Here is a 26,305-nt window from a genome sequence, read left to right on the forward strand (position 1 = left end):
TGGCTGGGGGCTGCTCAAGGGCCCAGGGCTCTCAAGGTTACCACACCCCTAACCTCCCAAATGTGGACTCTGCTCCCAGATTTCAGCACCCCCTGGTGACTGACAGAGGCCCGGGACTGAGCCTGAGGTCATGCACCTGGGTCAGTCCCCTACCCACCAGCCACCCTGCTAAGGGTGCTCCCCAGGCTCGAGGCTGCCTGGACACTGCCATGGGACACAGCCACCAGGTCACACGGACTCAGCTGCACCTCAGTTGTACCTTTGACTTGGAAGCCATTGCCTTGTTTGGTCTTGGTTTAGATCTTGATCCAAACAAAACAACTATAAAAATAAAACAACATGGGGGACACCTGGGTGGTTCAGTTGGTTGAGCGTCTGACTTTGGCTCAGGTCATGGTAGTTTGTGGGTTTGAGCCCCGCACCGGGTTCACTGCTGTCAGCGTGGAGATTGCTTCCAATCCTCTGTCCGCAGCCCCCCATCCTCTCTGCCCCTCCCCTGCTTGCATTCTCTCTCTCAAAAATAAATAAACATTAAAAAAATAAAACACTTTTGAGACAATTAGGGATAGTTGAACACGAACAGGGTATTAGCGAATAATAACCAATTACCGTCAGGTATGACAGTGGCATTGGGGTTGTGTAAAAACAAACCCCTTCTCTGTTAGAGATGCACGCTGGAGAACTGATGGGTGAAATGGTATGTGAGCTACAATCCATGTGGTGGGAGATGAATGAAACCAGAGTGGTGGATGTCAACTGTCGCGGGAGCAGGTGAGGGTGCATGGGTTGTTCTTGAACTCCTCTCTTTCCTTGTGTGTTTGTTTGAAAATTCTCCCTCCTCCCCCAAACACAGGCCTTGCTGTAAATGCGAACACGGTCCTGGGAGGAAGTAAGTCTCCCCATGGCGCACCCTATAAACACCAGGACCGTCATCCAAGCCACCAGGACCCTTAGCTAGAAGCCTCCTGTGGGGGCTCCTCGTTCCCTCTAACCCTCTCTCCAAACAGCAGCCCGAGAGATCTTTTAAATTCCTCAGATTATATCACCTCCGGCTCAAAACGTTCCAACCACGACACTAACAGCTGACACTTGTGACTCACAAAGCCCAGGCATCATTTTGAGAAGTTTATACATATTAACTGAACAGTAATTACCCTGTTTTGTGGAGGAAGAAATGGAGGCACAGAGAAGCAGAGCAACTCGTCCAAGGTCACACAGCGAGGAAGGGGAGGAGCCAGGATTTGCCCCAGGTGGGCTGGCTCTGATGCCTTGGCTCTGACCACTTCTCTATACGCTGCCCCTCCGGGAATAAGATCTGAGCTGGGGAGGCCCATGTAACCTGGTTCCCACCTGTCTCTGGGACCTCCCCTTACCCTCTCCTTTGTTCCATATCCCTGGCCACTGCCTAAACTACGATCCCAGAAGTGCTAAGCTTGCTCCTGCCTTGGGGCCTCTCTCCGGCTCTGGCCTCTGATGGAAGGTCTCTCACTACTCGAAGCAGCCCTGCCTCCTTCTCCCCAGGCCCCTCTCCCACTGCCCTCTTACATCATCTTCAGAACACTTGGCAACACGTGAAATTACAGTGTTTGTTTAGATCCTTGTTCATTGCCTTTCCCCATGAGAAGGGACAGGGCTGTGTGGACAGGATCTTGTCTAAATAGACATAGTTCAATACGGCACCCTGAGTGCCAAGATCCGTGCAGTCCAATACACCATCACCAACCACAGATGGCGGCTTACATTCAAATTAAATGAAATGGGGGTGCCTGGGGGGCTCAGTCGGTTAAGCAGCTGACTTTGGCTCAGGTCATGATCTCACGGTTCGTGGGTTCGAGCCCCATGTCAGGCTCTGTGCTGACAGCTTGGAGCCTGTAACCTGTTTCGGATTCTGTGTCCCCCTCTCTCTCTGCCCCTCCCCCATTTATGCTCTGTCTCTCTTTCTCTCTCTTTCAAAGGTGAATAAATGTTAAAAAAAAATTAAATGTAATGTAAGATGCAGTTTCTTGTAAGAAATAAGTGTTGGCAAGAACGCAGAGACAAGGGAACCTGGTGGGACTGTGAAATGGAGCAGCCACTGTGGAAAACAATATGGAGGCTCCCCCAAAATTAAAAACAGAACTTTCGCGGATTCAGCAATTCTGTGCCTGGGTATTTATCCTTGGGAAACGCAATCACTAGCTCGAGAAGACATCGGCACCCCATGTCCACCGCAGCATGACTTACAGTAGCCAAAACATGGAAACAACCCACGTGTCCACCAACAGATGAATGGATAAGGACATCGTGGCATGTACACACGGTGGAATATTACTCAGCCATAAAAAAACGAAACCTTGCCATTTGCAAATGAGAAGACCTTGAGTGCACTGCACTAAGTGAAATAAGTCAGACGGAGAAAGACAAATATTGCATGATCCCACTTACATGTGCAACTTAAAAAAACCTGAACGCAGGGCAGGGGCGCCTGGGTGGCTCAGTCGGTTAAGTGTCCGACTTCGGCTCAGGTCATGATCTCATGGTCCGTGGGTTCGAGTCCCGTGTTGGGCTCTATGCTGACAGCTCAGTGCCTGAAGCTTGCTTGGATGCTGTGTCTCCCTCTCTCTCTGCCCCTCCTCTGCTCACACTCTGTCTCTCCAAAATGAATACAGGTTAAACAAACAAACAAAACCCCCTGAAAACATAGATCCAGAGAACAGACTGGTGGTTCCCAGAGGCAGGAAGTGGGAGGTGGTATGGGAGGAGAGGGACCAAATGGCACACACTTCTAGGTATAGGACAAAGGGGTCCTGGGGCTGTAATGTACAGCACGTGACTGTAGTTAACAACACTAGGTTGTATATTTGAAAGTGCCTAAGAAAGTTGGTCTTAAAAGTCCTTGTCGTAAGAAAAAGAACGTTTTGTAACTATGGGAGTTGGTGGATGTTAATTAATTATTTACTTTAGTTTCTTATTTACTGGTTATTTGCAATGTATACCTATAGCAAATCCTTATGCTATACCTCTAAAATGAATACAGTCTTATATATCAATTACATCTCAATTAAAAGTAAGTAAAATAAAATAAAATAAAATGCAGTTTCTTAGTTGCACCGGCCACACTGCAAGTTCTCGACAGCTACCTGTGGCTAGGCGCTGCTGGACCGGCTGGGGCAGACACAGAGCTTTGATACCACTGCAGAAAGTTCTCTGGGGCAGCATGGGCTTAGGCCATCACGGCATATCACAGAGATACGCCACTGGGGAAATCTAACATCCATTCATTCACAAACTACGTAAGGAACAGCTTTTCTGTATATGAAATATACCCCTGGGTGCCCATGCCGCCTCACTCCCTGTTGTGGCCGGGCTGGAGGCGGTACCTGTACTGGTTATGCTGGCGGTGAAGATGATGATAATGTGCCTGCTGCTGAAGGCTGCTACCAGACAGCAGATAACTAACAGGGAGCGGCCGAAAGCCCACTTTTCGGACGGGTCACTACATGCCCATCTGAGGTGTCTGGTTCCTTCCTCCCAACAGCTGTAGCTCTGCAGAGGACGTGGCGTGGGGAAAAACCAGAAAAACCAACACCCCTCCTGCTCCCCTCCCTGCCGTGTCCCCTGCAAGTCACTAGCTGGGCCGAGTCATGGAATCTGACGAGTATCAAAAAATGTGACAGACATATTAGTGCGTCCTCCTGAGCCTGAGGCAGACATCACTGATCAATCACACACTCTTTTCTTTTTGAACCAGAAGGAAGGTTCCAGATCCTTCTCACAACAGCACTCCAGGCAGCCATTGCCAAGCAGAGCTGGTAAAAAAAAAAAAAAAAAAGACGCAGACTACCTGCCCCCTAGGAGCTCACTTCTCTGAGCCCCAGCTTCTTCATCTCCAAGGCTGACACCACCTTGTGCGATTATTGGGGGTTAGTTGAGATGATTCATTTGTCAGTTATTTGTGTTATCCGGGTGCCTCGCGCCTGCCTGATGGACGCAGCGCTGGCTAAACGGCAGCTGTGACAAGGACAGACATCTGTGTGCTGCCTTCTGTTTGCCTGTGTGGATGGATTCCAGCCTCTGTGTCTTTCCTTCCTCTAAAGTCCCTCCCCTCGGGGCCAGCCCACACTCACCCCCTCACCTAATGAGGGCGGAGAGGAGCCCAGAAAAGTTAGCCAGAGGATTTAACAGGCGGCATATTTTCCAAGAAGAAAGTCTTCCCTTTTTCTAGCACCTTCTTGTCTTCTGTTCTAAATACACCTTGGTCGGATTAGCTCCACCCCCCCAACCCCGTTTCACTTTTCTTCCTTGGATTCCCATACACAAAACACTATTAACAAGCCGTGCCTACCAGGCTGAGCTATATTTCCTATAAACTCTCATTTTATCTCCTCTAAAACACACACAGTAATAGCATTCTCCGGAGAATATTAAATCAAACCAACCTGCAGCTGCATTTGTTTGCGCTTTCTGCCCCCGGTAAATTCTGGCAACAGATGGGTGTACGCGTTACATAAGCACGGCCCCGTCAGGGACCGCAGTCCTCGCGCTCCGCTCGTTCGGTGCAGACAGGTACCTCAGGACTCTAATCCCCGCAGCCACAGCTCCCCAAAGCACCCGCAATGACACCTTGATGTCCTGCTCCTCTTTTTTATTCTTAGCACACAGGGACGGCTGAGTGCAGGTTCAAGAGGAAAGGCGGGCCTCGGCCCAAAGGGATGGAGCTTATCGGCTTTGTAATCCAGCACATAAAATCCGCTTTTCTTGGCCTGAGACGTGTGGGCTGCGCTACAGGGCATGCGCTTGGGCAGCCAGCACGGTTTCATTCCTCATTCCAGAAGATGCCATAGACCGCCTGCCAGGGAGTGCCCAGGAAGGAGAGAGCATGGCCCCAGTCGCTGGTGGTGTCTGCGGCTACAGAGGGGTGGGGGGCCTGCTGGGGCCTGGAGGACGGCCCCTAAGCCCTCGGCTGGACGCCTGAGGGGTGCGGGTGGGGTGGCTGAGAGAATTAGCAGGAAGAAGTACAGAATGTGGGGGAGGGGAAGGAGGGAGGAGGGGTGGACTCCTCTGCACTTGAGCCTCAGCCTGCCTTTAACCTTCCTTACTAGCCTGCTGAAACGCCCTCAACTCTGACTCTTGGTATCTCATCCGAATATCAAAAAGCGTGAGATGGCTGCTTGTGGGGGAATGAACTCATTCCTTCACCTGGCAGCCATGCGTCTCTACTCTTCCCCGGGCCAGAGGTGGAGAGAGCTCAGGCCTGCTCCCCGCCCAGGGGCTGCCGTGGTGTGGGGGAGGCGGGTGTCCGTCCCAGCACAGGGGTGATGGAACATATTCAGGAGGTCCAGAGTGCCATAAAGGCCAGGGGTCGGGGCCAGCTTCCTGGAGAAAATGAGGTCTCGTTTTCCAGGAATCTGTGGCAGAGGTGGACACTTTGAGCTGAGCCAGGTGGGAGGGGCCAGGGCCTCCCAGGGTCACTACCGTGCGTGGTGGTAGAGAGTCAGGGCAGCTGCCACCCTGGGATGTGGAGCCGGCAAGGGGGAGGGGCTGATGGGAGACATGGGGCCTGGCACACAGGGATTATGAGGCCCTTATGTCACACTAAGGGGTTTGCCCTGGATCCTCCAGGTCAGGGGGAGCCTCTGAGGCTGTGAGGCAGCAAAGGATGACGATCCGGTGTCCCAGGGGATGGAGACAGACCAGAGGCCTGGGCCTAGGGGCAGGGAGAGCGGTTCAGAGGCTGCACCCTTCCCCACCACTGTGCCTTTGCACATGCAGGGCTCTCCACCTGGGATCTGCCTTTTCCACCTCGGCCCTGTGCTGTCTCTTTCCACTATAGCTCAGAGGTGTGCTCCTTCAAGCCTCTTCCCCGAGCTCCTCCAGCCTGATGTAGGCTCCCTCCATGCTCCAGGGGCTACAGTCTAGACAGGCCAACTCCAGCCCAAAGACGAGTTTGCTTTGGATTGTATGGTGGTTTCAAAAGAATTTCAATTAGCTGTTGACATTTACAAACCGGAGAGGCTCCCATCAAATTCCACATCCCCAGCTCCCTGGGAATGTTCAGAAGACCTAGCAGCACTGGCTGGCACTCCTATACAGCAACCATTAGCTGAAGCTGAAAAGGGGCCTTCCCTTTACCTGACACACGTGCTGCATGCGTTTGCCACACTCCCCACCATGCCCTACTGTCCCCACAACATTGAAACTGAGGACCAGTTTCCATCGTTCATCTCCCTTGCACGATTGCTTCCATGAGAACAAACTGGAAAGGGGAGTAGAGTGATTCTCGTCCTTGCGTTCGTCATAAGAGGGGAAACAAGATAGGCTGAGGGGGTCCTGTCCCTCCTCACCCACTGAGTTCCCTGCTGAGTTCCTGGGGCTTGTATGTGAAACCCTGGGTGCTCTGTGGCCACCTCCATCAAGGCCTTCAGCACACGGCCTCTTATTTTTACATCTACTTGTCTGCTAGCTTTTAGGCCAGGAGTACTTCGGGGCAGGGACAGTGTCTGTGATACCAGTGTCCTCTGAACTTATCAGGAAGGCTGATGGTACACGTGCTCAACAGTAAATGCTGAATGAAGGAATAAATACAAACGAGAACATGACAAAACAGTCCAGAGAAAAATTCCAAACCTTGATCTTGGCTAGATCAAAGTCGTGCAGCTGGCTCGTGTTGCCCGGGTGTAGGCGGCGGTGTGGGGGCAGAAAAGAGGGCAGGGATGCTGAAACCGGCGGGGATAGAAGAGCACAGAGGTTAAGAGCCTGGCTGCTCAGAGCGGGGTTCCCCACACCAGCAACACTGACACAGCCGGATGCAGAATTTTGGGCTCTGCTCCAGCCCTGCTGAATCCGAACCTGCGTTTTAGCGAGAGTCCTGGTAAGGTGTCTCAGATTAAGGCTTGAGAAGCCCTGGCTAAGTGAATGGGCCCAGAGCCTGACCACGTGGGTTCAAATTCTCACTGTGACGCTTCCTTGCTGTGTGACTTGGGGCACGTCACACAACCTCTCTGTGTGTCTGTTTCTTATCTATTAAAGTTGAGCCTCAGTTCCTATTTGTCGGGCTCCCACAAAGGGCAGCCACACCTGCAGGATGAGGCCCTGTTCCTGGTGGCGCCAACCATGCAGTGTGAAACGCACCACCAGGGAGGAAGGGCCGCCGTGGGGCCTCCGCGGACCCATTTCGCAACTTCAGCACTCGGGCTATTGGACAGCGCTGAAGTGCTTCCGTCAGTCAAATGCCCAGCAAGGAGTCGGGGCCCTTACTTACACCATCAGCTGTCCAGTAATTCCAAACCTTGATCTTGGCTAGATCAAAGTCGTGCAGCCGGCTCGTGTTGCGGATAACAAAAAAGAGCTGGAGCGGCGGGTGGAAGGGGCACGTCCACAAGGAAGGGTCTTTCTTGCTCTGAAACACCAGCAAGAGAGGGAAGTCATTAACCCATTTTTCTGCCTCTTTCCAGCGTAAACAAGCTAAGGGAAGGAGGCTAGGCCTCCTCTCTGTAATCCAAGGCGGAGTCTTAGAGCTCAGCCGCCTGATCTGCACTTTGGAGCAGATACTGACTCATCCCTGGCACAAGGCTGGCATGAGGGCCTCTCCGCTCTGCCATTCAGACTGAATTTAAAGTGCAGCGGACTTTATTCTAATCAATTTAATCAGCTCTGGGGAGATTGCTGGGGATGGGGAGCGAGGGGAAGGGAGGTTGGGAAAAGAGCCATCACTTGTGCTATTTCATTAACCTGGCAAACAGAGCCTTTGGTTTTCTTTTGTAAAACAAACAAACAAACAAACAAACAAACAAAAAAACAACTCTGTAGAATTAAAAGCACTTAAAAATAGAAAAGAAAGAAAAGAAACTGGTACAGGCAGTGGGATGGGGCTGTGGCACTTAGCCTCAGGATTTGCTCTGTTCCTGGCAGGGTCTCCAGGCCTCAGGACCCCAGAATGTGGTTTCTGCCTGCTGCTGAGGCTGCCAAAGCCGCTCTTGAGGCCAGAGGAGCAGGGAAGCCCCACTGCCATATGCATCTGCACCAAAAGAATTCCATGCCATGGGTGCTTTAGATGCAGGTGGAAAAAGCCAAATCTGGGGACTTTTCTCAGCTCCAGCTGCCTCCTGTTTTGTCTCTTTGGATACCTCTTCTATGCTCTGTCCAGAGAAAACTCACAGCTGCTCCCAAACACCTCCCTGCAGGCTTGGCCTCAGTGCCTTTGCACAGGCTGCAGGCTTCTGTTTGCGATATTCTTCCAGCCCTTCCCACCCAGGGAAATTCAGCCCAAGTGTGCTGTCACCCCCACAGTCACCCCTTCCCTTCCATCGTCACTCTCTCCTCCAGGCACCCAGGGTTCCTTGCAGTGCCTAAGGTTAGCATTTACTCCATTTCCCACGGCCACCTGTTTTCAAGTCCAGGTCACCCCTGCACACACTTGACCGAGAGCTCCTCAAGGGAAGTGGCTGTGTAGAATTTCCATACTGTTCCCTGGCACATGGTAAATGCCACAGAATCTTTGTTGAATGAATGAATGAATGAAATTTACTTCCCAATAGCTGTCCTTTCACTGCAACTAGAAGAGGCCGTCAACTGACCTGGCCTGCAGGGCTATTTTGTTTGGCTCATGAAGTATTCAAAAACATTGTTGCCAACATTTAGAGATGGGGAGATTTCGCCTTTCCCTCCAGAGCTGGTGTGTCCATAGGCAAGACACGGGGCAACACAGGGCCCTGGACAGCTGCTGGCTGGAGCCTTAGGGCATAGGTCCCATGGCCGGGGCCGCCTGGGGCTCTTGGGTGCCCCAGTCTCCACTGCTCCCTCCAGTGTTAATTTTTTTTTTTTTTTTTTTTTTTTTTGGGGGGGGGTGGGGGGGGGGGGGAGNTTGGAGAGTGAGCTGGGGAGGGGCAGAGAGAGAGAGGTGGGCAGAGGATCTGAAGCAGATTCTGTGCTGACTGCAGGGATCCTGAGATGGGGCTCAAACTAATGAACCGTGAGATCATGACCCGAGCCAAAGTCAGATGCTTAACTGACTGAGCCACCCAGGTGCTCCAGCCTACAATTTTAGTTTTACACCCACTTCTCTTTCCAGGTTATGCCTCTGTCTGGCCTCTGCGGGCATCTGAGTCTAGGGTCCCCTCCTAGCAGCTGACGGCTGCAGCAAGCCCCATCTGCCCACATATAACCACCACATCCTTGATACCGGCTGAAGTTGTCCTTTTTACCTAAATGGAGCACCATTGGGTATTTGAGAAGGTCTCAACAGACTCCTGTCACCAGGACCACGCCGGCTACTTGACAGAGCCAGGGAAGGAGGAGATTGGCTGACTCTGGGGTTTTGCTGCCCCCCAGGAGATGTGAGGCCCAGGCTCCAGCTGCGGGGGGGAGAACAAAGGTGGCTTGTTCCAGTGACAATGGTGCCTTTCAGGAGGGAGGAGGTTGCTTTTGTCAAGGGGGAGAGACGAGTTCAAGGGGTTCTGACTTACTCTGGCCAAGTCTCTCAAGCTTTGCAAGAACTTTCAGTGCTCTGGGCAGCTGCAAGGGGTCAAGATACCACATCTCAGCATCCAGCCAGTGCATCTCATTCCTGCCTCAGGCTGGGGCCTAAATTGGGTCACTGTGGCTGCCTGACAAAGGAAGAGTCTGCAGGCTGACCCTTAGACACGGGCGAGGGGACTGTAATTGATTTCCCATCACATTTCTGTCAGCAGGAGGGGTAACAGGAGGGCTAAGTGGGAATCATGGTGTTCAAAGTCAAAGAACATTAACCTGCGGGTAACTCAGGGCCTCATTAGCAGACACGGTCTCCGAGATGAGGGCTGATGGGAAGCCGCTGAGGGCTGGCCGAGGCACGCTGGGCAAACCCCCGGGCGGCCAGGCCAGCCGGCCGAGCCCATCACAGGAGGGAACAGGGACGGCAGAACAAGCATCGGGGTACCCTCGTGCTGCTGCTGTGACCTCACTGGGTTCTCGCCAAGTCCTGGGAGGGGACTACTGTCGTAACCCTCCCATCACAGCTTAGCAAGGGGGCAAGAGGGGAATGGCGTGCGTAAGTGGTGGAGTGTGGATTTACACCTATTTTAATTCATTAGTTTGTGCTGTCTTAGTTTGTATTCTCTCAGAGGCAGAGCCCCCAGGCAAGGATTTGAGTGTTAGGAGATTAGTTAGACACCAAAGGAGCGTTGGGGGGAAAGGCGTCCCATAAAGAGTGTGTTACCAAGCGAGCCTGCTCCTGTGGCATTTGGAGCTCGGTGCCACCAGGGAATCTGGGGGCCAGAGCAGAAGATGCCTCAGAGCAACTCCACCCTCGGGACAAGGGAGCTGGGGGATTCATACCCCGAAGCCCACTAGTGGAGGTGGAGCCCTGCTCCTGCGGGCTCCATTCCCCACCAGCTTGGGCCCGCTGCATGGGAGGCAAAGTGGGCCCCGGAGGCCAGAAAAACACTCCTCCATCAGGGAAACATCTGTGTCGGCAGTGGGAGGTACAGCCAGCACACACAGACGTGGGAAGGGCCAGGGGACAGGGAGGCTCTGACAGCATCTGTCACCCACTTGCTCAGTACAAATACCCTCCTGGGGGGCAGGTGCCAAACAGCATGCAGGGGTGGGCGGCGGAGCCTGGCCCACCGGGTCCCAGCTCTGCACTGCCGGGGAAGCAAACAAGTAAAATTTCCAAGAAAAAAACCCAACCAGGCAGGGATTAACTCGACAAGGAAAATAAGAGCGAATTGTTAATGACCAGTGGAAGGGCATTTTTAGAATGGAGGTTCGGGGCACCTGGGTGGCTCAGTCAGTTAAGTGTCTGACTTCGGCTCAGGATCTCACAGTTTGTGGGTTTGAGCCCCGCGTCGGGCTCTGTGCTGACAGCTAGCTCAGAGCCTGGAGTCTGTTTCAGATTCTGTGTCTCTCTCTCTCTCTGACCCTCCCCTGCTCACGCTGTCTCTCTCTCTCAGAAATAAATAAAAAAACATTTTAAAAATCTTAAAAATAGAATGGAGGGTCCGGGGAGGCAGGAGATCCATTTCTAATTCCTAACAAAGGTGCTTTCCTCTTCCAGAATTAACCTAATACAGATCCACCCCCTTCAGGGATATGCTGGATTGCCCTCAGAAATAGCCCCAATTTAATAAATTATCATAATCAAAAGGAACGAGTTATGGATACACACAATTTGGATGGATGTCAAAGGCATTATACTGAGTGGAAAAAGCCAGCCTCAAAAAGGTTACATACAGTATGATTCTATTTATATATAGCACTCTTGAAGCGAAAAAAGATCAGTGGTTGCCAATGCTAGGGACGGGTGTGGGGAGATACAGCTGTAAAGCGTTGCCAGGGGGAATCCTTCCGCAGTGATGGAACTGTTCTATTTTGCATTTGTGTATTTTGATGTGGTGGTGGTTACATGAATCTACACAAGTAACAACATTGCATAGAACTCATACACACACAAATGTGTATACGAAGGTCTGCATATGCTACTAATGTCAATTTCCTGGGTTTGACAATGTACTAGGTATACAGAATGTCAGCACCGGGGGAAGCTGGTGGGCAAGCGCACATGGAACCTCTCTATACTTTTTTTTTAATTGAGATATAATTCACATATATATAAAATCACCATGTTCAAGTGTGCAGTTCAGTGGGTTTTGTTTTGAGTATCTTCCAAGGTTGTGAACCATCAACACTATCTTTTTCCAGCATATTTTATCACCCTAAAAAAGAACTCCACACCCAGTATGTGGCCTTCTGTGTCTGGGTTCTTTCATATCCCATAATGTTTTCGAAGGTTCATCCCGGTTGCAGCATGAATCAGTGCTTTGTTCCTTTTTACAGCTGAGTAATATTCCATTGTATGGACATACCACAATTTCTTTATCCATTCATCAGTTGATAGACATTTGAGTTGTTTCCACCAAGTGGCTGTTATGAATATACTGCAATGAACATTGTGTATAAGTTTTTATGGGAACACATTTTCAGTTCCCTTGGGTCTGCACCTAGGAGTGGAATTGCTAGGTCATATGCTAACTCTACATTTAACTTTTTGAGAAACTGCCAAACTATTTTGCACAATGGCCACACCATTTTACTTCTGTATTCCTGCCAGCAAGATATGATTTTTCCACATGAATGGCCAATACTTATTGTTTTCTCTTTTCTTTCCAAAAATTGTAACAACCTTGTTGATATGAAATGATACATCTTTTTGGTTTTGATTTGCATTTCCTTAATGACTAATAATGTTACTGGCATCTATCCTGTGCTTCTGGGCCATGTAGGTCTTCTTTGGAGGAAAGTCTATTCCGAGTACTTTGGTCATATTTTCGGTAGGTTGTTTGTCATTTGGTTGTTGAGATTCAGATTTCTTTTCTTTATTAATTCTGGATGATAGGCCCTTATCAGATATACGATTTGCAAACATTTTCTCCCATTTCATAAGATGTCTTTTCAACTTTCTTGATGAATGTCCTTTGAAGCAAAAGTGTTTTAAATTTTGATGAAGTCTGATTTATCTATTTTCTTCTTTCGTTGCTTGTGCTTTCCATGTCATATATAAGATCTCACTGAAAAGCTCAAGCGTATGAAGATTTATATCTATGTTTCTTCTAAGAGATTTATAGCCTAAAAGCTTTAAAAGTTCTAAGGTCTTTGATCCATTGAGTTAGTTTTTGCAGATGATGTTAGGGTAGGAATCCAACTTCATCCTTTTGCATCAGAAATCCAGTTGTCTCAATACCATCTACTTAAAAAAAATGATTTTTCTTTTCTCTATCCAATAGTATTGGCATCCTTGTTGAAAATCAGTTGACTGTAGGGACACCTGGGTGGCTTAGTCGGTTAAGCTGGTTAAGCATCCAATTTTGGCTCAGGTCATGATCTCATGGTTTGTGAGTTAGAGCCCCGCATCAGGCTCTGTGCTGACAGCTCAGAGCCTGGAGCCTGCTTTGGATTCTGTGTCTCCCTCTCTCTCTGCCCCTCCCCCACTTGTGCACACTCTCTCTCTTTCAAAAGTAAATAAACATTAAAAAAAAGAAGAAGAAGAAAATGAGTTGACTGTAGATATATGGGTCTATTTCTCTACCAATTTTGTTCCATTGATCTGTATGTGTATCCCTATGCCAGTACCACACAGTCTTGATTATTGTAGCTTGGTTTTGAAATTGGAAGTGTGAGTCTTCCGACTTTCTTCTCTTCCAACATAGTTTCAGCTATTCTGGGTCCCTTCAACTTCCATATATATTTTAAGACCAGCTTATCAATTTCCACACACACAAAAAAAGGCAGTTGGAATTTTGATAGGATTGCATTGAATCTGCAGATACTTCAGGGAGTATTGCCGTATCAACAGTATGAAGACTTCCAATCCATGAACATGGAATGTTTTTTCATTTATTTGGGTCTTCTTCAACTCCCACCAACAATATTTCATACTTTTAATGTACAAGTTTTTCACTTATTTGGTGAAATTTACTCATAAGTATCTTTTTTAAAATACTATTTTGAAACAGATTTTTTTTTTCAGGGCACCTGGGTGGCTCTGTCGGTTAAGTGTCTGACTCTTGATGTTGGCTCAGTTCATGATATCATGATCCGTGGAATTGAGCACCGCATTGCATTCTGCACTGACAGCACAGAACTTGCTTGGGGCTCTCTCTCTCCCCCTCTCTCTGCCCATCCCCTGCTTGTGCATGCTCTCTCTTTCTCTCTCTCAAAATAAATAAACATTACAATAAAAAAAAACAGATTTCCCCCTTAATTTCCTTGTCAGATTGTTCATTCCTAGGGTACAGAAATACAACAATTTTTTCTATTGGTCTTTTATAAACTTGCTGAACAGGATTTTGCCTTCATCAGTAATTTTTGTGGACTCTTTAGGGTTTTCTATCTGTAAGGTCATATCACACACAAATATAGTTTTACTTCTTCCTTTCCAACCTCTTATTTTTCTATTTATTTATTCACTCAAGTTTTTATTTGTTTATTTTGAGAGAGAGAGAGAGCACAAGTGGAGCAGGGGCAGAGAGACAGAATCCCAAGCAGAGCCCAATGCGGGGCTCCAACTCATGTACCATGAAATCATGACCTGAGCTAAAGTTGGATGCTTAACTGACTGAGCCATCCAGACGCCCCATATTCCATTTTCTTGCCTAACTTCCCGGGCGGAATCTTCAGGACAATGTTGAACAGGAGTGGTGAAAGCAGAGACATCCTGGTCTTGTTTCTGATCTTAGGGAGAAAGCTCTCGGTCTTTTACCAGCATGACGCTCACTGTGGGTATTCACAGATGCCCTTATTAGGTTGAGAATGTTTCCTTCTCTTCTTGATTTATGGTTTTTATCATGAAAGGGTGTTGAATTTTGTCAAATGCTTCCTCTGTATCTATTAAGAATGTCACATGGCTTTTTCCTCCTCTATCCTATTAACATGTTGTATTATATCGATCCATTCTCATATACTGAACAACAACAAACCATGCATCCCCGGGATCAGCTCCACTAGGTTTCAATGTATAAATCTTTCCATGAATGGGTAGATTTGGCTTGCTAGTGTCTTGTTGAGGATCTTTACATGATAGTCATAAGGGATGTTGGCCTATAGTTTTCTTTTCTTGGGATGTCTTTGTCTGGTTTTGTTATCACAGTAAACTGGCCTCACAAAGTGAGTTTGGAAGTGTTCCTCTTCTTCATGTTAGAAGAGCTCATGAAGGAATGGTGCTAATTCTTCAAATATTTGGGATGACTCACCAGTGAAGCCATCTGGCCCTTGGCTTTTCTTTGTTGAAAGTTTTGTAGAGTGTGAATTCAATCTCTTTGCTTGCTACAGGTCTAGTCAGATGTTCTATTTCCTCTTCAGTCAGTTTTGGTTACTTGCGTCTTTCTAGGACAATGTCCATTTCATCGGGGATGTCTTCATTTGTTGGCATCAGACTTGTGCAGAATATTCCCTAATAATCTTTTTTTCCCCTGTCATGTTGACTAATGTCCCTTCTTCCATTCCTGATTTTAGTCACTTGAATCCTTTCCCCTTTTTCCTTGTTGATCTAGCTAATGTTTTGTTAACTTTGTCGATCCTTTCAAAAAACCAACTTTTGGCTTCATTGATTTCCCTTTTTCATATTTCAAGAAGATGAAAGAAGACGATGTGATAGAGATGGGATGGGGGGAAGACTGGGGTGGCGTGAGACAAGGCTCCTCCACACTGTAGTCAGGGAAGGGCTTGCTGAGAAAGTGGCATTTGGGCTGAAATTCAAATGAGAGAGGAGGTAGTCACAGGACACTCTGGAGGAGGGGTGTTCTGGGCAGAGCCCAGAGATGAGATGAGCTTCAAGCGTCAGAGGAGCAGAAGGAAAGTCCGTGGCTCCTGGATCCGGTGCCTGAGGCAGTAGAGGGAGCTGAGGGCCTGTGCACAGACAGCCTCCCAGGCCACAGGAGGCATGGGATTTTATTTCTAAGTAGACCGGGAAGTCACGGCCAGGGTTTTAAGCAGGCGAGGGGTGCAAGCTGATATTTGTAAAAGATCACTTTGGTTACAGAGTGGAAAATGGAGCAGATGGGGCCAGAAGAGAAGACAATGAGACAGGAGGCCAATGAATAGTGCCAGTGAGAGGGAACAGCACACTCAATGGACTTGGGGGCCACCAGTGGACATGGGGTGAAGGCAGCAGACCAGGGCTCTATACCGTTGGAGGAATAAACAGGACTTGCTGGTGTCCTGGAAGGTGGCAGGAAGGGGTTGGGGCAGTCAAGGAAGACTTCAGAGGTGGGCTTAGCAGCAGAGCAGACAGCAATGCCATTTACTGAGCACAGGAATGTTGTAGGTGCAAGGGACGTGGGTCGTGCAGGGGAATGAAAGTATAGGTTTCAGATCTCTGAAGTCTGGGATGCCCAGTAGGCATCCGAGAAGGGACTCCAAGCAGGAAGTTGGCATTTAAATCAGGAACTCAGAGAAGCAGGCCAGCCCTGGCATATCCATCTAGAATCATCTTAAAGCCATGGGCCTGGGCAAAGCCAGTAAGAGACGGTGTGGGCACAGAGGGGAGCTGGGTTTGGACTGAGCGTGGGGCACCCCCAGATCTTCTGGCAGTCCCCTGGGTCTCCTGCACTGAAGCAACTTCTCTTCCGAACCCAGACTCCACTTTCAATTATGACCACATTTCAGCTGAGCTCCCTGATTCCATGGCAGTCTGGCCTGGGGCAGAAGTCACCAGTCCTTCCCAAGACTTGGGCTCTCATGTACCAAACGTGGAGAGCAGCCTGAGGTGCACGTGAGGATCGCATGAGGGATGTCGAGGGCCCCGGCGGGCAGACTGTGGGTCTACACCCCAGTGAAGCCCGAGAGGCTGTATGTGCTGGTAGTCCCGGCCCTGGTACACAGGATGGCCATCAGGGAGACCCTGTACCAGGGCCGCAGAGGGAACCGGCCTGCCCACAGCTGTGCCCTGAGATCCAGGAGCCCAGGAAGGCATGGCTGCCTCCTGTCCCAACCTCAGGGCCTCAAAGTTTAGACCCCAGCCTCCCCAACATCCGGGCCAGACCCCTCCCTGCTGTTGCTTGGCAGAGCTCACCAGCCTCTGCTAAGCAGAGGAAAAAGAACAGTAATCCTAAGAACTGGCCCCCATCAGGGGACACCTGGGGGGCTCAGTCGGTTAAGCGTCTGACTCTTGGTTTCGGCTCAGGTCATGATCTTACTGCTTCGTGGGTTCGAGCCGCATCGGGCTCTGTGCTGTGAGCGAGGAACCTGCTTGGGATTCTCTCTCTCTCTCTCTCTCTCTCTCTCTCTCTGCCCCTCTCCCATGCACGCTGTCTCTGTCTCTCTCAAAATAAATAAATAAACTTAAAAAAAAAAAGAACTGGCCCCCATCAAATCCAATGATGCTTTTTACTGCCCCAGGATGCTCCGTTCTGTGCAGCACGCTTCCAAATTGCTGCTGCTCAGTGCACAAGGGGATGGGAGGGGCGGGAGGGCCACTCACATGGGTGCCTACAGACTCGAAGCAGAAGCAGAGCAGGAAACGCAAGGCCTGAGCATCCCAGTGGCCGGGACCTACGGAACCTGTTTCAAAGTCATGGAGCCGCCGACCTTAGAGGGCTGTCACCACCCGGTCTAACCCCATGGACGAGGAGTGTTTCTCAGTGACCTAGCATCTACCCTGCCTTCCTTTCAGTAGCAACCCTGAGTTTCCCCCGGGGAGAGTTTCTCCCTGCCCCGCTGCGGCATCTCGGTGTCACTGGCATCAAGGTGCCCTGCTTTCCCTGCCGGGTTCGCCCAGCAGCCTTCCTCTCCTGAGACTGTGTCATCTCCACAGGTCGGCAGGATGGCAAGCCAACTAACACACACTGTCCCCCTTCTAAAAAAAAGAAGGCCACACCCCGTTGGTGCTCATGCACCTTGATGCTGCTCAGAACCCCCACATGACCGGGGGATCTGTCCTCTCCCGGCCTGGGTGACAGCGAATCTACCAGTCACCCAAGACTTGCAATAAACTCCTTTGTTAGAAATTTGCTAACGTGAGCCAGACTCCGGGTTTCTTTTGCGGCCAAACAAGAATCCTATGGATAATCCATGCCCTCCAGTTCTATTTTATGGGGGGGGGGGGGTGTGCAAGGAGCAGAGAAACTGATTCTCAGACAAGGCAGGTTGCTGAAGTCAAAACCAGAATGTGGATCCCTAGAACTGAGGATTTCAAAGCTCTCCTTTCTTATTTCCCCTTCTTTAAATGGGAATGATATCTATTCTTAATGGCATTAATATTATCACTGATAATAACAACAAATACAACAAGAGCTGATGTTTTGGAGCCCTTAGGAAAAGCCAGGCATGGCACTAAGCTTTTTATAGTTTCATTTGGTCCCCACAACATCGTAGCAAGGTAAGTTCTATGATTATGCCCATTTTACAGATGAGGACACTAAAGTAGAGATTAGGTGGGTTGCCCGTGCTCATGAGGCTGTAAATGGGAAGCTGCGAACACAGGCCTTACTGCTTCTTGAGCCCATGTACCTGCTCGGTTTAAATAAGGTTATATGTATGACAGCCCATGCCTGGCGCTAGGCAAGACCTGAACGTGCGGTAGCTGCTTTCATTTCCAATATACTTTGTAATTTGTTCTTTGCAATAGACAGTACAGCTACTTGACAGGCGACTTAAAAGGTGCCAATGAGGCCTCAAAGGAGGTCCTCCTATCACCTCTGTGCCCAGTTCTCTGGCCCAGAGGCAAAGTCTGTCCCCAGTTCCTGAGGCCCTTCCCGGAGGTGATGCACAGCATAATAAAGCCAATGCTGCCGGGGAGGCTGCCTCAGCCTAACGACCCCCCACCAGTCTCTGTGCCCTCAGCCTAGCGTCTCCCGCAAGTCTCCATGCCCTCAGCCTAGCGCCCCCCAGTCTCCATGCCCTCAGCCTAGCAACCCCCCAGTCTCCATGCCCTCAGCCTAGCGTCCAGTCTCTGTGCCCAGCTTACAAGTGGAAGGAGGAGAAAATGCCAGCACTCTTCCTTCCTTCCTTCCTCCCTTCCTCTCTCCCTGCCTTTTTTGAGTGTTAGATATTTAAAGGACAGGAACATTCGGGGCACCTGGCTCAGTCGGTTGAGCATCTGACTTTTGATTTTGGCTCAGGTCATGATGCCAGTCTCCCTCTCTGCCCCTCCCCTGCTCGTGCACGTGCATGCTCTCTCTCTCAAAATAAATAAATAAATAAATTAATTAATTAATTAATTAATTAATTAATTAAAGGACAGGAATGTGCGGTATTTGTTGGGTGTACTTGCTGTTTGTTGGGAAGTAGGACTCGGGGGTGGGGGTTCTGTGGGCATGGGCCCCGGGCCAGGGGCATGGGCATGGGCCCATGGGCACCCTACTACCTTCCGGCGGTGTGACCTTGACCAAGTCAATATTCTTCTCCACGCCTCTGTTTCTTCATCGATAAAATGAAGGCATTGACCCAATGACCCCCAAGGTTCTATGTTTGGTGGCAAATGTGGCAAACTGCAGGGTGGATAAAAGGGGGTGACTCGGCTCCTCTTTGCCCCCTGTCTCCCAAGAATAAGCCCAGGGATTTGGGAATGAGCTGGGGGCCCTCACCTGCACCTTTCCCTCAGGCTCCTCCCACTCGGCCCGAACGAATGACAGCAGATGACTACATTCTTCCCCTCCCCCCCACCTGCATCACAGGCCTATCGTGGGCAGAGAAAATGCATCACAATACAAGGCCAAGGCTCACTCCACTTACAGCTAAGCTCCTATTGACCAGGTGGCCCAGGTCCCCGGGCACGTCCGTGTTCCGGATATCCACGTCGTGGGGTGACACGTAAAGCTTTGTGCCATGCCGGTCAAAGAACTCAACTTCTGTGAGACCCACCCAGGCTGTGTGGCCCCAGTTGGACAGGATTTCCATGGTCACGTAAACGGCATCTTTGATCACGCCGCCTCTTGTTCTCGGTTTGTCCTTAACAAAGACAAGAATAATGCCAGAGGATCAAAACACGACAGGCTGGATTCAGCTTACCACTAACCAAGTGGTTTTGCCACTTGGTGCCTCAGTTTCCCCATCCACACAATGGGATAAGAAGACTGCCCATTACATACAGTGATTACAAAGATTAAATGAACTCATATCTGAAAAGCATTTAAAACAGTTACTGTGAATCCTGAGAGGTGGTATTTCCCATAAGAGTTTGCAAGTGACAAAAAAATGTTTAAAAGGCATCGGATTGTGCCTGAAGAACTCTTTTCTTCCTCATCACCAAGTGTTCATGGCCTATAGGCTGAGGTGGGGAAGGTGTTAGGGGCTAAATTGTGTCCCCCCCAGAATTCAGATGTGAAAGCCCTAACCCCCGTACCTCAGAATGTGACTGTATTTGGAGACATAACCTTTAAAGGGGTAATTAGGTTAAAATGAGGCCGTGAGGGTGGGCCCAAATGCAGTGTGAGCCACGTCCTTATAAGAAGGGGAAATCTGGGGGCATCTGGGTGGTTCAGTTGGTTTAGTGTCTGACTCTTGATATCAGCTCAGGTCATGATCTAACGGTTCGTGAGTTCGAGCCCCATCTGGGGCTTTGCACTGATAGCATGGAGTGCTAACTGCTTAGAATTTTATCTCCCTCTACCCCACTCATGCTCCCTATCTCTCAAAATAAAGAAATAAACTTAAAAAGTTAAAAAAAAAAAAAAGAAGAAGGGTAAATCTGCACAAGAGAGACACCGTAAATACTTATGCACACAGAAAAGACCGTGTGAGACACAGCCAGAGGACGGCCACCTTCAAGGCAGGAGAAGAGGGCTCGAGAGACACCAGGCCCACTCACACCTTGACCTTGGACTTCAGCCTGCAGAACTTGAGAGAATACATGTCTGTTGTTCAGGCCACCACCCCATCTGCAGTGCAGCCGCCCCAGCAGATGAATTCAGTCCGAAAGACAGGACCTTGGATGAGTCACTTGACATCCCTCAGCCTGCACCATCTCTCTGACAATCCTGTCACGGAGACTAAGTGAGATACGGACACTGGGAAAGACCCTGTCACGGGTCCTGGCGCCCGTGTGCGCTCCCTAAGTGTCCACTTCCTCCCATTTCTTCCCTTCACTGATTTTAGTGCTGCCTCCGTCGCGGGCGGGCTGTCGGGTCCAGGCCGCGTGAATGCCATCGATAAACAGCCACGCTGCGGAATGGCTTCCTGAGGCCCCTTCGGGCCCCGACTGCAGTGCTGGTCGCCACGGATCAGTCCCTCATAAAATGGTGCATTCCCTGCGTGCACATGCCCTCTGTTAATTAGCACTGGTAATCTGCAATGGTTCTCTGAGCAGGGAGTTGAGCAAATGAACAGCAACTGTTCCCTACTTATTTTTTTAATTAATAGCCAGCGAGACGTGCTATCGGTCTCAGCGTTATGTTTGCACGCGCCTGGATTGCCACACGATGGGGATGGGGATGGGGACGGGGAGGGAGGGAGGTCAGCTCCCCAGCTCCCAGAAGGAAAACGGCCCGCAGCAGCCGCCTCCTCCGCGCCGAGCCCCTCTGCCGCCCTGGGCCTGAGTCTCAGACTCACAGGACCATGATAAACCTACCCGGCCTCACTCAAGCAGGGGGTGGGGGGTGGTTAGGAGGTTGATGAGCTCGTGCTTGTGGCCGGGTGAGCAGAGGGGGGAGTCGTGGAGAAGTGGCCCAGTTCACCTTGGCTCCTGGCAGCACGGGGAGGTCCAGATGGGAGGCGAGCTGGCTCGCAGACAGGCCACCGGATCCCGCAGCCCGTGTCATCCAAACGTGCGAGGTCCTGTGGTGGGGCTTCTAAACAAAGGGGCTGGAGGGTCTAGTAACCAAGGAAGTGTCACAACTGGCCAGTATCTCGAGTCGATGGCCACCCCTGCTCCTGAATCGCTTGATTTAGGGCCCCTCGTGGGGGTCTAAGCCGCTGGCTGGGCAGCTCACGGTCTCCAGCATTCCCTGCCCCCCCTCTCATGTCTTTTCTCAGCCATGGCGATGTCGTAGAGGGGGGTGGACCTCTCTCACCCCAAGGGGGAACACGACTGGGTCAATGAAATAGTGTGGCCTGTCTCCTGAGCTACTGGGGAGCGGGGGGAAGGGTGGGGGTAGCTCTGTGATGGGCAATCTCAGTGACCCAATCTCAGCGCTGTGCATGGAAGAAATGTTCTTCTCTCCTGACTGTAGGGCCCGAGGCAATGAGGGTGAGGGGTGGGAACCACCCTAGCTTTTGAGGGTTCCTAGGGAGACAGCAGAGCTGGGCCTGGGTGCTGCAGGGGGGATGGAGCTCAAGGAAGCAGCTGGCATTGTGGAGACACAGCGTAAGCTGCTGGGTCAAGCCCTACCTGCTCTCCACTGTGGCATTTATTACAACAGTCTATCATTTCCTTCCCATCGTTGTAGAAGTCTGTTTGCCCTGGGTTTTCTGTTTCCTATAAGGAGACAATCAACCCAGACTCTTTTTCATGTGGCAGAAGCTTTATCCACTTAGATCCTCACGGCTGAGAAAGGTACTGTTCCGTGTGGGTGGGGGCAAAGCTTTGACTCTTCTATATTTTTCTAGATGTCAAACTTTCAACTGATATTTGCTGGCTCCTCCTTGCCCTGTGCCAGGCATTGAGGTGCCCGTCCTCACAAAACATTTTGTCCTCACAGCAGCCCACAGGCGTGGGGCTACCCAGGGTCAGAGAGCTTAAGAGGCTTGCCTCAGGCCACATGCCCTCTAAAGGACAGTGCCAGACTGAGAGCCAGACTCTGGTCTAGGCTGATACGGGGGGGTGTAGGCTGGTGCAGGAGGAGTGTAGGCTGGTACAGCGGGGTGTAGGCTGGTACAGGGGGGTCTAGGCTGGTACGGGGGGGGTCTAGGCTGGTACGGGGGGGGTCTAGGCTGGTACGGGGGGGGTCTAGGCTGGTACGGGGGGGGTCTAGGCTGGTACGGGGGGGGTCTAGGCTGGTACGGGGGGGGTCTAGGCTGGTACGGGGGGGGTCTAGGCTGGTACGGGGGGGGTCTAGGCTGGTACGGGGGGGGTCTAGGCTGGTACGGGGGGGGTCTAGGCTGGTACGGGGGGGGTCTAGGCTGGTACGGGGGGGGTCTAGGCTGGTACGGGGGGGGTCTAGGCTGGTACGGGGGGGGTCTAGGCTGGTACGGGGGGGGTCTAGGCTGGTACGGGGGGGGTCTAGGCTGGTACGGGGGGGGTCTAGGCTGGTACGGGGGGGGTCTAGGCTGGTACGGGGGGGGTCTAGGCTGGTACGGGGGGGGTCTAGGCTGGTACGGGGGGGGTCTAGGCTGGTACGGGGGGGGTCTAGGCTGGTACGGGGGGGGTCTAGGCTGGTACGGGGGGGTGTAGGCTGGTGCGGGGGGTCTTTCTGCTGTCACGGGAGTTTGATGTGTGGCTCTGAGAGGGCTTTGGGTTAAGTCCTCATCGGCCAGTGGCAGGAATGGTGACCGCTGTGCTAAATAATTACAAGAGAGGCTCGGGTAAAGGAAGGGGTGAGAGGGGTGTGCCAGACACACGCCTTCCGACACAAAAGAGACGAGAAGCCGGGTTGCCCTTCTGCCCCGATGCCGCCTCGCTTCTGACTCACGTCTCTGCTGCGTGGACACGTCACACGGCCCTAGCTCTGCGCGGTCACCGCGATCGCACTGGACTCAATGAAGATGAACATCACCTTTTGCAGTTAAGTTATTATATCCTTAACGTTTTCATTCTGCACAATCTCTATGATAATTCCCCTTCTTTTACACTTCTGCACCGTGCTGGTGCCTCACACCGGCCCGATTAACTCTGTTATCACGAGACATTTCTGTTATTTCTGGTTCTTTCCCCCTCATTCTTCCTTACTTCCAATCATTCTGCAACAGACATCTTTGTGCCTGTAGCTCTGGCTCACTGTGGAGTGATTTCCTGAGGGGTGTGGAAGCAAGGCCGCGGGGCCAGGAGGACAGAAACATTTCTAAGGCTCTTCCTAAGCCTGGCCTTTTGTGCTTTTCAAGAGAGTTCCACCCATTTCTACTGACAGCCGGGTAAGCCCGCCATAACCCTGCAAGTCCTGGAGCTTATCATTGAGAATAATCCACAAACCCAGATATCAAATCAGACATTAAGGCTGCTCGAATCTGAGTTTCTTTTTTTTTTAAGTTTTTTATGTTTATTTTATTTTTGAGAGAGCGAGAGAGAGCGTGAGAGACTGTAAGTGGGGGAGGGGCTGAGAGAGAGGGAGACACAGAATCTAAAGCAGGCTCCAGGCTCTGAGCTGTCAGCAGAGTCTGACGCCGGCCTCAAACTCATGAACCGTGACATCATGACCTGAGCTGAAATCAGATGCCTAACCCACTGAGCCACCCAGGTGCCCCAGAACCTGCATTTCTGGATCACCAGTGATGCTGGACATGTCCCTGTGGGTTTACATGCTATTTATGTTTTGCCTCTTGTGTGCACAGGCTTCTCTCTGCTGCTACCTTTAGCTCCGTCACATGTGCATCTGGCTGCTGGGCAGGAGGGGGATGCAGACTCGGGCAGAGAGAGGTCAAGTTTACCCCTGTGGCAGCCACCCCCACCGCACAGAGATGATAGCACCGAGGTGCCCTTCCTCCCTGCCCTTTTGGGCGAGATGCTAGATGTATCTGGAAGCCCCTGGAAGCCGAGCGTCTCACCTCTGGGTCTGGCACTGGCTCCTCTGTCGGCGAAACAGCCCTGCTGAGATGGGCAGAGTCGCTTTCGATGGCCTGGAGGACTTTCAGAAGCCTTTGCTGTTGTCTGAAATGTGATGTGGTTTTACCAAGCGGTCGTAACAGATGGTACGCAACAGAGAGCGTGCCTGTCAGGGCCCCACACTGGCTTTGCTGTTGCAGAAGCAGCAGTGGTCTGAGAAGAGGCAGCCTGCCCCGCGCACGGTTCACAGGCACAGGCAGGCTGCTCCCCCCTTTATAATGACTGCACGGCCTGTGATAAAGGAAGAGCCGAGTAGAAGATATCGGTTGGGGCAAGGCGACCCGCCGACTCCCTGGGCTGACTCGTAACTGAGCAGGGGCTGATGCCGGGGGTGGGCAAAGGACAGCAGGCAGGTGGGATATGGCCCGCAGCCTGGTTTTCCTCGTCCTGAGAGCCCAGAATGGTCTTTACCTTTTGATGCGTTGTTAAGACAAACAAACAAACAACCAAGAAGCAAAAAGCCCTATTCACTCAGGTGTTCACTGTCTGGCCCTTCACTGCACACGGCTGCTACTCCCGGTCTCTGCACCCCTTGTGTCTGAGGACGTGGGCGTTCCCAGCTCTGCAGAGTGTGGTTTGTAACGCACCCCATGCGTGCGGTGTAAGGCTGCGTACCCCTCAAGGCCGCGGAGCACCAGGGAGCATGAGGACGAAGAAAGAAGCACCTGGGGGTGTGTGCTGCCTGGGAACGGATGGCAGAGGATGGAAAGTGCCCGCAGGCACCAGCCCGCTGGCACGCAGAGGGATCAGGGAGTGCCTATGTGGCCACAGCGACACTTGGCTACGGTCGTCAGGCTGTGGGGTCTGCAGTCGCTTATAGGGATCGCTGGAACTGCCTATTCAGAGTTTTTCTGCATATCAGAGGAAGGACACCCCTCGGGGGCGGGCGCACACCTGGAGGGCACACAGATTCCTCTTCTGTGCTGTGGAGGAGGAGCCCCCACCCCTCTCTGGGCTGCTGCAGTCCCGGACGGGGGCCCTAGCTTAGCGACCAGGATGCCAGCGGGATTTCAGCCCCTCTGGCCCCTCAGACAGGCATAGGCATTCCGCATAGACCACAGCGCGTGAAGCCCCGCACGCCGGCCCCGGGGGAGTGTTGCTGTGTGCCGATGCTTGAAACTAAAAGCTCAGCCTGGTGCGTCCTGAAGACCCATTTCGCCTGAAGACTAGAGGGAAGACTTCTGGCTGTGACAATACAGCCTGATGGTTCCAAAAGCTGATACGACATGCTGATGGAACAGATTGCCGCACTCGGACAAATCCAACAGCAAAAAGGGTTTGAGGGACACGGCTGGGGGCCACTCTGACCCTCCACCCTGCCAGGCCAGCACCGTCTGCTGCGTGGGGGGCTTCCGGGGAGGCTTCTGATGAACAGGGCTGGACCAAATCAAACGGGCGAAGACAGGTTTGCCGGAAAGACAAGTCAGTTCTGTGCTTTAGGGCTGGAGGGTGAGGGAGGGTGGAATGTTGGGGGGCCGTGCTGCATGGTCTGAATAACGTAGGGGGAGCAAAGCAACGCCTCAGCTCACAAGACCCTCGTGGCCACACTGCTATGGGGTTCTTGAAGCCGATGTGGTACGCACCTGCCTCCCAGAAGGCCAATTCTGTCGATGGCCTCGCTGACGGCTCTGGCTCCCCCTGCTGTCCTGGACGGCTCCTGCGGGCTGCTCCGGCCGGTCCCACTGACCGCCTCCGGGGTAGGAAGCAGCTGAGGACAGAGAAGCTTCTTAGACAGGAGGCAGGAACAGGGATGAGAGTAACAACAGCCTTCCCCCATGGGACCCAGCCCCCGCCCCATCCCCTGCCACCTCCACCCTCTGCCACGATCTTTGCAAAAAGACAGAGTTTTGTTTCTTATGCTTGGGGAGGTCCCAGGAAGCCATCTCTCCAATCAGCTATTGAAAAAAAAATCTCCTCTCAAAATCTTTCCCTATCTCAACCTGTACCCTTGCTCTGTTTGCTACAAAGTAACCAGACTCCATGGAGAATTCTAGTACCATACTCAGGGCCCTTTCATTTTTACATTTCCTTCTCTTAGAGTNGTCAGAAATGTCAGCTGGTGACGGTTCAGGATGAGCGGGAAATAAGAGACGGAGCAGGAGGGACACATAAAGAAAACCACTCGGGTGCTCTGGGGTGTTGCCCTGCCTACCGACCTCT

At 51.4% G+C, this 26,305-nt stretch overlaps 1 protein-coding gene across 3 annotated transcripts in view; it reads right to left on the minus strand.

Annotated features, from left to right (window-relative positions):
- KATNIP (katanin interacting protein) overlaps positions 1 to 26,305 on the minus strand; it is a 193,977-nt gene that overhangs the window by 45,933 nt on the left and 121,739 nt on the right. For all 3 annotated transcript variants that reach the window (XR_013334225.1, XM_077760457.1, XM_077760456.1), the window contains 4 exons: positions 25,729 to 25,853; positions 24,088 to 24,190; positions 19,186 to 19,401; positions 7,241 to 7,378 (listed from right to left, as the gene is read on the minus strand). Coding sequence is in view for 2 of the 3 variants with exons in the window: in XM_077760457.1 (XP_077616583.1) it covers positions 7,241 to 7,378; positions 19,186 to 19,401; positions 24,088 to 24,190; positions 25,729 to 25,853 (582 nt within the window). In the remaining variant the exon portion in view is untranslated. The remainder of the gene's footprint in view (positions 1 to 7,240; positions 7,379 to 19,185; positions 19,402 to 24,087; positions 24,191 to 25,728; positions 25,854 to 26,305) is intronic.

This window comes from Crocuta crocuta, unplaced genomic scaffold, assembly GCF_008692635.1.
Source record: "Crocuta crocuta isolate KB4526 unplaced genomic scaffold, BGI_CrCroc_1.0 scaffold73, whole genome shotgun sequence".
In the NCBI taxonomy this organism is placed as follows: domain Eukaryota; kingdom Metazoa; phylum Chordata; class Mammalia; order Carnivora; family Hyaenidae; genus Crocuta; species Crocuta crocuta.